This window comes from Octopus sinensis, linkage group LG6 (assembly GCF_006345805.1).
Source record: "Octopus sinensis linkage group LG6, ASM634580v1, whole genome shotgun sequence".
Lineage (NCBI taxonomy): Eukaryota > Metazoa > Mollusca > Cephalopoda > Octopoda > Octopodidae > Octopus > Octopus sinensis.
The window spans coordinates 78,258,750-78,272,953 of record NC_043002.1 but is presented as its reverse complement, the minus strand read 5'-3'; the positions used below and the strand labels follow the sequence as shown (position 1 = coordinate 78,272,953).

Below are 14,204 nucleotides of genomic sequence, written 5' to 3'. Positions count from 1 at the left end.
TCCTGCCTATTTTTCAAATAAAATATTTTTCATCCCACAGTTCTTGCATTTGTACTGAACTGAATTATCAAACATCTGTTTAGTGGAGAATGCACAATGTCACCTTTTTTGCCATGATGATGTAAATGAAAATGTGTAATTAGCATTCACACACATGCAATGGGGCTTCAATGTAGTTTCTGTCTATCAGTTCTATTCACAAGACATTAGTCAACTTGGGGCTACACTTGTAGATACTTATCTAAGATGCCATGTAGTGGTGACAAACCTAAAACCACACTCTTTCCTGTACACAAATATAAAAGTTTCCCCGTCAAATTGACAGGGCATTTCTTTGTATATGATCTATGATGCTAATGATTACATTCTGAGCAGCAGTTGTTTACTACTTAAATATGAGGTAGAGTATGGTTACGTACAGAGTGAAGAAGAATTTTCATGACTGATATACTGTTTCAGATATATAAAGAGATGAATTCAAGAGGAGTAGCCCTAAATTTCTGGTTCATAAAATCTAGGATGTGAAATGCTCTCAGAAGATTAATTATGTAGATTTGTTTAATTAAAATTTATTAATTCTTCAATACCAGAATAAACGAGAGCATTTTTTACAGGAGAGAGAAAAAGAACAGTTCTTACACCACAGAGCCATTACATACATCTAAAAATAAACAATAACTGTTAAATTTACTTTTCATTTATTTCTCGAGATGTCAAAATTTATGACACATCATGGTGACCTGGTCATTCTCATAGTTCCATTGTACTTCAAGAAATAAAAGTGAATTTAATAATTTTTATGTGCTTTTAATGTAATTGCTTCAGTTTTAGTCCACAGTCTCGGATCAGTTCACTTAGTAGACAATCAATGTCAGAAAAGGAGTAAAGAAGACGGATCTTATTACTTAAAATTCTATAAAAGAATATCTGAATTTCAATAAAAACAAAGTAATGTATAGATATTCTTGAAGACTCAGTCATTTTCTCTTTCTAACACAAAAATTATGGGGTCAGAAGATCAAGCCCAGTTGTTAAGAGTTAAATTTAAAAGCAACATTACTTCGAAGTAAACATTACTTCATAATGCATATCAGAGGATATGAAAAAATACTATTAGATACAGAGGTTATTTCCATTAAATTTGGAAAATAACATTTATTATTAGAGATATGACATGCAGCATGTCATACAACATTCAGTTAGATAGTTATTTAATTTGTATGAGAAGTTGTCAATGAAGTCCTCCTCAGACTAATGCATTAATTCACTGAGAGCATATTCTGTTATCCAGGTAATCTGTTTGATAATAGGTCTTAGTGTAAAGTTGATGGAATAAAATTTACAGATGTATTGCCTTTGTTCTTGACAAAAGAATCTCTTTTTCACAAATAATAAAACTTTATGATACCTTTGTCAAAAGTGCTATGGTGGATAGCTGTGAAACATAAACAACAAAGATGGAAGGAAGACATACAGTGACTGATAATACATATGTATGTTAAACTATGAATGCAGCTCAGAAATTTTGGTCGATGTCCACTGAATAGGCAGGAGGAAATGAGAGCTCATAAATAACCTGACAAGCTGTGTGTGTGTTGCTGCTGCTACTACTGCTGTAGCGAATGATTGTTGTTGTATGGATCTTTATAACATATGCCAAGATGATAAGGAAGAGGATGTCAAAGTATTTCAATTTTATTTCTGTTATAAGTCAATATAATGACTTCAGATACCATTTCAAATTAAGCCATTTCTTTTTTGTTGACTGTATTATGTATAAACAGTGTAAAACTGATAAATCAATAATTTGTTCTGATATCTTAATGTCGTTTATTGTTGTTGTTGTTCGGTAGTCTTATTTTAAATGCGTGCTTTCACTACATCACTAAGCACAGTTGTGTGCACCTGGGTATGTGCAGTGTTTTGTTTTGGTTTTGTATGTTATATTGTATTGACAATACTCTAAATGTATACATTGCTTAGTATTAGCTTCTATATGTTATATATATGTGTAAGTCCTGAGGTTGGTTATTTACCTGTCTATATATTTTTTAACCATTCGTAAGGCACCTGCCTATACTACCACAAGGATTGCTTCTGTTTTTTAATCTCAACATTCTGGTTATGTTTATTTCCAGATCTTCATATTTGGATAATTTCTTCATTTCCTTTAGAGATACATTATTGTCTGCTGGAACTATTACTTTCTTTAGGAGGCACTCCTTTTGCTGATGTTCTTTGACAAAAACATCCTATTATTATATTTCAGCTTTGATCCCCCTGTCTGTGTAAATTGGCACACCCCAGAGTATGGTTGCTTTGTCATTCTATGAAAAAAAATTTTCAGGTGTATGATGTTTATGCCACCTCTTTTCTATTGGTATTTTTTAATGTTAGCATAATTTCTTGTTTATGAAAGCCCCAAATCTGTCATGGTTATAAATGTATTCTCTTTTGGCTGAAGTTCAACAGCCAGAGACAGGTAGGGTTTCTTCCCAACCTCCATGTATTTTGCATTTACCTAATGTGTTTTGTTTCATTACATACTTGTGTCTGATGGGAAGTCTTTGAGCTGGTGTAGCAAGTTTTTGGTGGGAAGGTTTTGATTCTGTGTAGCAATCAAGTCTCAGCTTTTGAGTCCTGTACATCACAGTGCTAAGATATTTCTTTGTCTTTCTCCTCCATACTCAGTCTTTTAGTATGGCATTCTGTAGCCTCATTTTTTTTGCTTAGCTTTTAGTTGTTTCAAAATTTCTTTTGTTACTTCTTTTTTTTTTACATAGTTGTATATCCCTTCACTCTCTCTGTATTAGTTTTCTAATAATCTTCACTAAATATGTTAGTAGTCCTACATCACTAAATATGTTAGTAGTCCTACATCACTAAATATGTTAGTAGTCCTACATCACTAAATACGTTAGTAGTCCTACATCATTAAATGATGATGATGAATGAGTATTTTATAGTAGTTTTTTTTTATGTATAAGTCCTCTGTCTTTCTTGGTAAAGATACTTATATCAGATTGCGGGTGGTATATACTAAATAATGTTTTTATTTTTATTCTTTTTCTGTCTAGTTTTGCTAATTCTTTTAGCCTTCAGTTGAGAATATTATAATTGCAATTACATTTATTCTGTTTTAAGTACTAATCTAATGCATTTACAATATCTTCTAGTCATTTCTTCCATTTGCTTTTATTGTACTCTATTTCATTGATTCCTAAGTATTTGTAAACCTCCATTTGGGCTAATTCTCTTTTCTCCGGTTCTTTATCTAAACATGACATTGATATTCTTAATTGATTCTCCTTGAGGTTACCTTGGTTCGTTTTTCTAATCTGAATTTCACCTCAGTTGTTCTAGAGAATCTGTATACTATCTGTAGCAGTGTTTCAAATTGTTTATAGTCTATAGCATACAACTTAACATCATCAATGTACAAAAAATGGTTGAATGATCTCCTCTGTATCACATTTATATCCAAGTCTGTCTTAATATATTGGATAAATGCATAAGCATCAAACACAAAAACAATGCATAGAAAGAAATTCCCTTAGATTATTTATCTTCTAACAGAGATGCAGTTAGTTTTAGTAAATCCTCTTTGTTTTGTTAGGGGTGGGGTGTCTATCTCCAGGATTATTGGTATTATCTTACACATGGCTGATGTTTTCAAGATCCCACATGTGGGGGAATACCGTGAGAGCCTCTTAACAGTCACCCATGCCAAGCTCAAGCCTTTGTTCCTCCATCTTATAGTCTTTTGTTGATCTTTACAGCCAAAAGGGTCTTTCAAGCACCCCTTCTGTTTTTCTAGAAGTTTGTTGTCCTTTCCTCCCAACTCCAGATATTTTTTTATCTTCTGTGATATTGCAGTGCTATGGCTTTATAAGCTGTAAGAAGGCAGCTTATGAGTATAATCTTTAGAGTTTGTTATTTCATCAGTCTTAGGTATTAAAAGAGTTTTCCCACTAGTGTGCCAATCAGTTGTTGTCTCCTGCTCTTTCAACATCTTAATAAACATATCTGCTTACACTGTGTGCCCCTGTTTAAGGCTAACCAGTAGTTTGGGATTTTATAAATTCCTGTTGCCTTCCAGTTGTTTAGTTTTTGTAACACCTGGCCTACTTCTTCTGTTGATATGGCCACCCACAGTTGTTCAGGTGCTGTGTTTGTTATTTTGAACAAGTATGTTCCTGTTGATTCCTTTGCTGTCCATGCTTCTCCCTAGAATTCTTCAATCTCTGTTGTTATATTGATTTCTATTGTATTTTAACCTACATCTTGATAAAATTGTTTTACTCTGGAGTCAAGCTATTTCCTTCAAAGAATCATTACTTTTCATTCTGATGAATTCTTTGCCATATAGTGAGAACTTCTTGTTTGAAGAGGGATTTCTTTGATTTTAGGTGCATTTTTTATGTTCTTTAACACATGTTTTTCTCTTCATTGCTGTCTTTTATTGATTTCAATAAGGATTTAGAGATCTTTCTTCTTATTTTTCTATCCTTTTCTGCATTTGTTTTCCATGTTGCTTGCTTAGGTATTGCTATTTCTATAGGAGAGAATCTGAAGAAGTAGCAAAATTCCTTTGTAAGTACTTTTCCCACTGGATATATTATTTTGTTTAACCTGGTGATATTACCTTTCATATCAGTTTTCATTAAGTCTGCAGTGGCCAGGTTTATGGGAAGGTTTTTTTTTGTTGCTACTATTTCATTCGGTTATATCCTTGAGAAGTGCTTTTGTTGATCCTTACGAAGATGTATTGATTATAATAATTTAATTATATTTCTACCTTTAGGTTATTATGTTCATACTTTGCATCTTTTGGATTTTCTATTCTGAAACTCTTAGAAGTTTTATTATTTACTTCGTTTTGTATGTGTTAAGTTTATTTTTATACTTTACAGTTTTATTGTTTATATTTTTGTTTGGCTTTGTGTTTGACTATGTATTTTTGTTTTTTAAATGTTCTGCTCCATTTTCTGGTATTTGTTTGGTTTTTAGAATGTATATTTATAAGTTAGTTAAAGATCCCATGTTACATTTAGTTGACCTTCCAGCATTCATACTACATTTCCAAATGTAATGCTTATTTATTCAACTTGTTTTAAATCAATCATCCATTATATTGTAGCTTTGTGATTTCAATGATGTGAATGTTTATTTTTGAATGACATTGTAGAGTAAGAGTAAAAGGTTGGATCTGGCCAATTTGAATATAAAACAGGTAATCCATCCTGGGCAATGCTGTTATTAGGACAGCACTATTGGATCTGCTGTATAAGCCAGTAATAAGGAGCAGGGTGGGGGTGGAACTCAAGGTTTGCTATGGGCAGCACACACTTTAGCTACTCCACAGCTGCTCTTTTATTTATGAAACTCAAGGAGTAAAGTTTAGCCCTTTATTTTAGATTGTCATCATTTTCATTTGATATTGCTTTGTTTGTTTCTAACAGTGTCAAGTTTTACATGCTCCATTTTCCCCCCCCCCCCTATTTTGGTATAAAATTGAAAGTACATATTTCTCTTTTTATCATGGACTGAATGATAAGTTGTTTTTCTTTTTTGCTTATTTGTGCTTCTTTTTTTTTTTAGTGGGGTTAAGTCAGTTTGGTGTTAATATGATTCACATTTCATTAGCTTGTTTTTATACCTGGTATCCAATCATCAACCAGTATGTGCATTTACATACAATACATTTAATTAAGGATAAGTAAATTTCACTGTTGTATTACTTACAGTTATCTTCAGCTATTATGTATTTTCTACATGATTTTTGGTAATATAGAGTGAGGGCAGCAAGCTGGCAGAATCATTAGCATACTGGGCAAAATGCTTAGCGGTATTTCGCCTGCCATTACATTCTGAGTTCAAACTCCGCTGAGGTTGACTTTACATTTCATCCTTTCGGGGTCAATTAAATAAGTACTAGTTGCACACTGGGGTCAATGTAATCAACTTAATCCTTTTATCTGTCCTTGTTTGTCTCCTCTATGTTTAGCCCCCTTTGGGTAATAAAGAAATAAATATAGAGTATGTGTTGCATGAATATAATTCAAATAGAACATGTACTATAAAAGTTGTGCAATTGAGCTGTGAGGGTCTTACACACAGTGCATATTTGGTTCATGTTCTTTATCATACCAAGTGCATCAAGTATTATTGTATTTACTTCCATATAATATATATTACTAATTTCTGTATCAAGATCATAACCACTTTCTCGGTGATGTTTTGGTCAGAATTGATTGAGATATCTAGAGTACAGATTTTTTTAATTTTTAGTTCTTAACTGGCCAAGCAAGTCCCAGTTTATTGGAGGGACATATTTATACCATTTCTTCTCAGTTGGCATATTGCTCAAAGGGCATAGTTGCCAACTTACTTATGTCTGTGGATAAACTCTGATTCTGTAAGCACTGGATAGCAAGGATTGATGTAGACAATTATTACTGAAATAATTAGAGAATACCAGTCATGTATTGGGGTCAATGGTTTTGGCTAACTTCTCCCCTCAAAATTGCAGGCCCTGTGCCAAAATTAGAAAGAATTGTTGTTGTTGTTACTGTCATCATCACAGTCATCTAAGCATGGCATGCTGGTAGAATTGTTAGCATACTGGACAAAATGCCTTGTGGCACTTCTTCCAGCTTTACATTCTGAGTTCAAATTCCACCAAGGTTCACTTCGCCGTTCATCCTTTCAAGTTTGGTAAAATAAGTAAGTACCAGCTGAGTACTGAGTCAATGTGATCAACTATACTCTCCCCAAAAATCTTAGGCCTTGTGGCTTTTTTATTATTATTATAGGGCGGCGAGCTGAAATGCTTTGTGGTATTTCGTCCGCTGTCTTCATGTTCTGATTTCAAATTCTGTCGAGGTTGACTTTGCCTTTTATCCTTTCGGGGTCAATTAAATAAGTACCAGTTATACACTGAGGTCAATGTAATTGACTTAATCCCTTCTCCCAAATTTGAGGCCTTGTGCTTCCAGGAGAAAGGATTATCATCATTATTATTATTAGTTGTAGTAGTACTATTACTACTACTATTATTACCTGGGGTCTTGTAGCAATGAAGGAAATATCCTCATCATACTATTTCAGTAGTTCTTGTTTCATAGACATATCATTAACCCTTCTCTGACCAAGGAAACCAGAAGCTGCAACATATTTCTCTGTGTCACCTACTCAGACCAAAGCAGCAATTTCCTCCTAATAATTATATATTGACTCTACTATTGATAACAAGAAAGAATGTATGCGACTGAGGAGAGAAATACATGAAATAAAATCCGAACTAACTGAAGTGTTGTGAACGCTTACTTAGTTTTACAGCAGAGACTTACTGATCTCTACCAAGGAAAGGGAATTGTATGGCAATTATATTCACTGCAAGCAAGTTAGCAAATAACAGATTTGATCTTTTCACTATAATTCCTGTCAAAAACATTTCTAGGTTTCATATGTATAATTGTATATGTACGCTTTAGGATTAAGAAGTAGGGGGAAAAAAACAAGTTGCTCAGAAAATTTGTATTTACTTAGAACCAACGTTTTCAAGTCTAGGTTTCCAGCTTATTGCCAACACAAAATTAACATCTCTTAGAACATGTGAATAAAAGTAATAATTCATTCACGCCATCAACAATATCAAAATATGTAAGTTGGCGTCTTTTCACATTCTTTTATGTTTAAATATAGATTCAAACTTAGCACTGATTTATTCAATAGCAAACTATAATATAAAGTGATTACAAAATTGTCATAACAACATTTGGTTTATGGGTCGATTGTAGGGTATTTATGCTTTCAAGTTGGCAGTCTTAGAATTTCATTTCATGAAATCAGAATAGCATTTTTAATTTAATCAAGGTTTTGGAAACAATTGTGCTTTATGCATAGCAGTTTTATGTATGTGCATGAGTATATGCACATTGTCTATTGTGTTCTGTTTTAAATTGTTGTTCAGATTTTATATGTGCAGTATTAACCAGATTTTAAATTGATCACAGACTATGAAAATCATTCAGAAACTTTATATTCATTTATTAGGAAATTATTAAAATAAAAAAAGTAAATGTTTATGAAATTTTTTTTTATTAAATATCCTATATTTACTTGTTCTCAAACGAAAATACATAAATTTAAGGAGAAAAAAAGCATTAAACAAAAAAATATTTGCTATGATATTTTTCATGTATTGATTTTTCTGTTATTTTGTGAAAAATGTTCAATTTGAATTGATAATAAAATTCTGTTGTTGTTGTTGCCATTATTATTATTATTATTATTATTATTATTATTATCATCATTATTATTATGTACTATTTTTGCTTTAAGTTATTGTTAAAAATAGGTTTTGATAGTTCCGTTAGTTTTATTTGAAAGGATAGTTATTCACATTCTGTATGGGTTTTAGACTATTAATATATTTTTAATCAATTTATGAAATGTTTCCTTCAACAGAAGCGAAACAATATTTAAACACTGAACAAAAAGTACTCATGAAAAATGAATGAGCTTACACAGTAAGTTCATTGAACGGAGATTCTTAAGTATGCACAAAGCTGCAGAACCCCAGTGGGTGTGGAATTTTAAATAATAATTATACAGTATACTGCTTTGTTTCTTTTCTCTGTTAAATCTTTCAAGTTCACATCTGCTCTTGATACATTTTGTATGTAGGTAACTGCTACATTCCTATTCAAAATTCCAAAAATCTTGTCAATAATTCAAATTAGAGCAAAATATGAAGGGAAACAATTTGAACATAAAGATGTAGGCTTTCATATTTCTAACCTAAGACTTTTTTTTTGATTACTGGACATAACAACAGGCATGGGTGTGTAGTGAAGAGGTTTGCTTTAAAACCCACATAGTTTTAGGTTTAGCCTCACTACACAACACCTTGGGCAACTGTCCTTTACTACAGCCCTAAGATGACCAATGCCTTGTGAGTGAATTTGATTGACAAAAACTGCAAAACTATGCCGTGTATGTATGTGTCCATCCCTCAATACTATTTTGTTAAATGGCGTTTGTTCATATTCATTTATCTTATGCTTTTGGCAAAAATAAAACCAACAAAAAAAAACAGTCTGCTAGAATGAGTACCAGTTAATTTGATTGACTAAACCTTCCAAGGCCCAACACTTGCCCAAGGCGACCCATCATTGTTGAGGTCCACTGACTGAAACCAGTAAAACAGTTTAGGGATTTGTTTATTTATTTTTCTGTAAAAGAAAATGGTATTAGTTGGGTGGTTTGAACATTATATATATATATATATATATATATATATATATATATATATTATATATATATATATAATATATATAACTGGTATTTAATAAATTAGAAAGGTAAAATGGTGGGAGAAGAAAAAAGACAAAACCTTACATGACTTTAAATTAGAAAGGTGCATTACACAATTAGATAGTCTAATAAAGCTCTACCTGAAGTGTGTATCACAGTGACCTAGAATGCCTCAGCTTGAACCATCAGCTTCTGATGGAATCTTAAAGGTGTCATCATGATTTATGCTTGCCCATTTTAAAACTTGATGGAACCCATCTTTCTCAAGGTTTGACCGTGGCTAGAGAGAAAGAGAGCTCATTACTAGACTGGACTGGTATTTATCTGTTGGTTCCAAAAGGATGAAAGTGAAGTTGATGTTGGCAGAATTTAATTCCTAGAGTGCTAGCAGACAGAACATATGCTACAAGGAATTCTTTCTGACTTTTAAACAAAGACATTTTTCTTTTTCGTGAGAAAACTAACTTTTAATGATATTTGACATTATTAGCACTAATTTGAGACAGAAAGAACTATGAGCTCGCTAACAGCATTTCAACTATGTATGGATTGCTTACTAAGCAACCGCATTGCTGATTACACTATAGTACCCAGCCAGTGATATAGCTCAGAATCCTTTTATAGTTCTTCGCCATCTCAAACAGGTGCATATGCATTCTATAGACTCTAATCTCATTAAAGTTTCACTTCATTTAGAAATGATTTATTAAGCTTAGAAAATGACTTCTGATTTTCAAGAAACAATGAAGCTGTGGTATGAACGGAAATGAAGTTGTTTTTATTTCAGTAGGTTTGAAGGGAGTTAGTCTATGGGTAGAAATAATTAACCAGGCTTGGAAAAAGGCACAGAAAGACTAAAATTACCATTTGGTAATATGAAGTCAATATATATACATTGTATATGAACATTTTCTTTTCTCACTTGAAAGATGAATTATACCTTTAGTTAGAAAGAATGGTTATAGATTATATATTGCAGACAAAGTTTATATGAAGCAGTCTAAGTATTGTAGCTTTATGGAGTTCATAACTAACAATAAAAATCTTCATTTGGATATGTTGATAACTTCAATTTTCAGTTGGTATAGGAAGATATCTAAATCTTTTTAGACCAGCTGAATTTGCTGCATAATTTCCACCAATGGAAAGGAAAATGATTGCCAACTACTGTGTCTTTTGATTTACAAATTCAATGTGCAGGAACAAGTGTCAAAATAGTTATCTTTAGTTATATTATTATTGGTTTGAACAATGTCATAATCAAATAGATACAGTTATCAGATAATCCATTTAAATTATTAATGTGTACAACAAACAAAATGAAGTCAACTAAAGAACAAATTCCCAAGACATAAATATCCACTACGTTTTCTGGAACAAGTCAAACATGGCAAATGATTGTGGCAAATGATCATAGCTTTTTGCGAGTATTTGGCTGAGAATCTCTAGACAATATATGCCCAATACAGTATTTTACACTTCATACTATTCATACCAGACTAGAACCTATCCAAGTAGTGGGAAAGATGAAAAAGTGTGTGTGTGTGTAAATATATGTGTGTATTTAGTGTGTTTTACATTTGTAGCAGATATTACAGATAGCTAAAATAGAATAGAACCTCAGAAATGAAATTAAAATCATCTTAATATGTAATTGAATTGACAGAATTGAAATCCTTAATTGGGAAAGAAATGAGGAAATTAGGAGTAGTAGGCAGTGCCTGGAGCAAAAGGGGAAACCATAATATACCACTATAGAATTTTGGTATCTATTTTGGGTTAAATGGCTATAATAGAATCTTTTAGAATCACATATGCAATCATGTATACATGCATGCAGGCTTTAGTCTTGCATGGCTTCCTTCACTGGAATAAGTTAAAATAATTGAAATTCCATAAAGACTGTCAGCTCAATTTTTAGCTGTACAAAACAAATACATGCAAGTATATTGACTTATTGGTTTCTGTGTGCAGAAACAGGTGTCAAAGACAGTTGTGAATTTGTTGATAGGGAAAATGTAATATAGATAAAACCACAGAATATTAGGTTAAAAGCCTGAACCACTCAATGAATGTTTTATGTCTTAGATAATTGAGTGTGTGAATAACTTTTTTTTTTTTAAACATTGATTCAGTTTGTATGCTTGCAGCCATTAATGGAGTGCCTACATTTCTTTCTAACATATAATATTGCTATTCCTTTCAGGAGCATCATTTGCAACGAGCTCTTTCTGCCCAACAAGTCTACGGGACTGCAGAAGCGTTGGTCATCCCTATTCCAGAAGTGGTACAAGTATCAGAAAAATATGAAACCTATTACAAAGAGGACTTCAAAACAACCAAACAGTATATTCATGTTCAAGGTAAGCAGCAAAGAAATAGATTAAAAAAAAAATATATATATGTAATAGATTAAAGCAATAATAGTCAGAGAAGAGGAATTATCTGTAACCTCTTCAGGCTCTTCATTGAAAATTATATTAAGAGGCGTAGTTAAATGAAAAGTAAAAAGTAATAAATTATGTATTTAAAAAAATATCTGCTGCTGCTATTGTTGTTGTTTCCTTTTTACTGTTATTAATTTGTTGGTCAATGCCCTTCCTCAAACTACAATTACTTGTCTACCAGATTCACTGAAATAATTCTTTGATGCTTAACTTCAGGTCATCCTTGATCAAAGTAGATTATCTAATGTGTCTTTGTTTTTTTTTAATGATTACAGTGTTATATGAGGGATATATAACTGCTATTTCTCAAAGGCCAAGCACCTCATAGAGGTCAAATTGAGGAATAATGTATCATACATTCATGTATAACAGTAATCCAATGCTTTAACCAATTCCTAACAATGTATTGAAAATAGTAATGTAATTATGTCATCCACATATAACAATATGTATATTTATTGCCACATTAACGAGATCATTGAAAGCAGGAGGCTGTCAAGCAACAAGTAAATAGTGAATGATAGTATGACAAAGTAAAATGAAAGTTAGTAGAAGGATGAGGTACTTATCATACTGCTTGTTGTGACAAACAGGGAAAGAGTGCTTGAGAGAAAATTCAAATGAGAGTTGGTTGGTAAAGTGTTGTTAAGCAGGACAAGAAATAAGAGCAATCTTAATATACTGATAAATAGCAATGGAAAACAAGTAAATTTTTATGGAACTCTTAAATTTTATTATGAATATTCTGATAAAAGAACTTCTGGAATAATGACAATTACATGTAAACCATTCTATCTTTTATAAATATAGTAACCATTTTTAATTAGATTTTTTTATAATTTGGCATTAAAACCAATCAATGGCTTAGTATAAAATGTTCTAAACAGAACTATCACTTTGATGGCACAGATATCTATGTGCTTATATATTGTTGTGCCTCATCAGTTTACCACATTTTATCTTTTATTTGTTCCTGTCATTGGACTGTGACCATGCTGGGGCACTACTTAGTCAAACAGATTGACCCTAATACTTATTTTTTTAAAGTCTGGTACTTCTATCAACTTCTTTGTTGAACTACTATGTAATGAGGGCACATGCACGCACACACACACACTTTCACAAAGTTTCTGTCTACCAAATTCATTTACAAAGACTCTGGTCAGCTCAGAGTTATTGGTGCTACAATGGTAAGCACTTGCTCTAGTTGCCATGCAGTGGGACTGAACCTGAAGCCACATGGTTGCAAAGCAAGCTTCTTAATCACCCAGCCATGCTTGTGCATACATTTAGAAATTGTTGGTAATATTTTATTATTAAATACAAAGTGCAAAGTCTTTAAGTAAGAAATTTGTCAATAGCCTCACCCATTGTTTTAAGTAGATGCACCATTTTCTATAATTAATTGAATTGTTAGTCACTTTTGATGAAATAAACACACTAGTTTGTAAGTTCATAATAAACAAGAATGCTGGAAAATGTAGTCACACAAGCAAATCCATAAACTTGTGGCATTCTAATTCTATCTCCTTTGCGGTTATTCATTCATTTGACATGTTTCTTCATGCTAGCATGGGTTGGGCAGATATATACAAAGACATTGTTTTACAGCTCTTCCTGTCACTAACAATCAGTTTTTCAAGTAATGGCATTTCCTTTTTTTTATTTCATTTATTATTGAAAACACTGAGCTACAGGAAAATTTGTCAGCAGAGGATGCCAACAAGCATCACCGTTTTTCCTTTAATTTTATTTTCGCACAACACAGTTTAAAGATACACACATGCACACACGCCAGGCTGCCATACAATTTACATCTATGAATTTCACTCACAGGGCATTGGTTGGCCTAATGCCACAGAAGACACTTCCCTGAAGTGCCACACAATGGGATAGAACTCAAGACCATTTGGTAGCAAGGCAAATTTGTATCCTTGCAGTTATGCATGCAAGTACAGTTATGCCTGTTATGGCTATGGAAACTTATCAGTAACTGGTGTAGTGTATTATTGAAATCTGTTCTATAATTAAAACTTGAAGAAGCAATTAAGCATTGATTCAAGAAAAAAAATATTGTTAAATTAAGCTTAATTCTTGTCCTGTAAAGTAGAAGATATTTATTGAGATATTTAATTTAATTAATTGAAAGTTTGTTTAAACAGGAAAGAGGAAGAAAAGGAAAAAAGATAGAGAGAATTTTTGAAGAATGTAATATATTTATGCGTTATAATATATATGATAGCTGAGTATACAAAGTGTTGGATTTCGTTTTTATAGGTCATGATTTTGAATATTATAATCATTGTGTTGTGTTGTTGCTATTGTTTAACCCCAGGTCAGTCCTGATTGAGCAGACCTTATGATCAAAGTAGAATGATAACTTTCTAATGTGTCCTTTCGACTTCAAGAATATTATTATTATTATTTTACTTGTTT

At 32.2% G+C, this 14,204-nt stretch overlaps 1 protein-coding gene across 1 annotated transcript in view; it reads left to right on the top strand.

Annotated features, from left to right (window-relative positions):
* Nucleotides 1–14,204, top strand: part of LOC115213115 (enhancer of polycomb homolog 1-like) — a 149,088-nt gene that overhangs the window by 87,154 nt on the left and 47,730 nt on the right. The window contains exon 2 of the mRNA XM_029782043.2: nucleotides 11,528–11,684. Within this exon, the coding sequence (XP_029637903.1) occupies nucleotides 11,528–11,684 (157 nt within the window). The remainder of the gene's footprint in view (nucleotides 1–11,527; nucleotides 11,685–14,204) is intronic.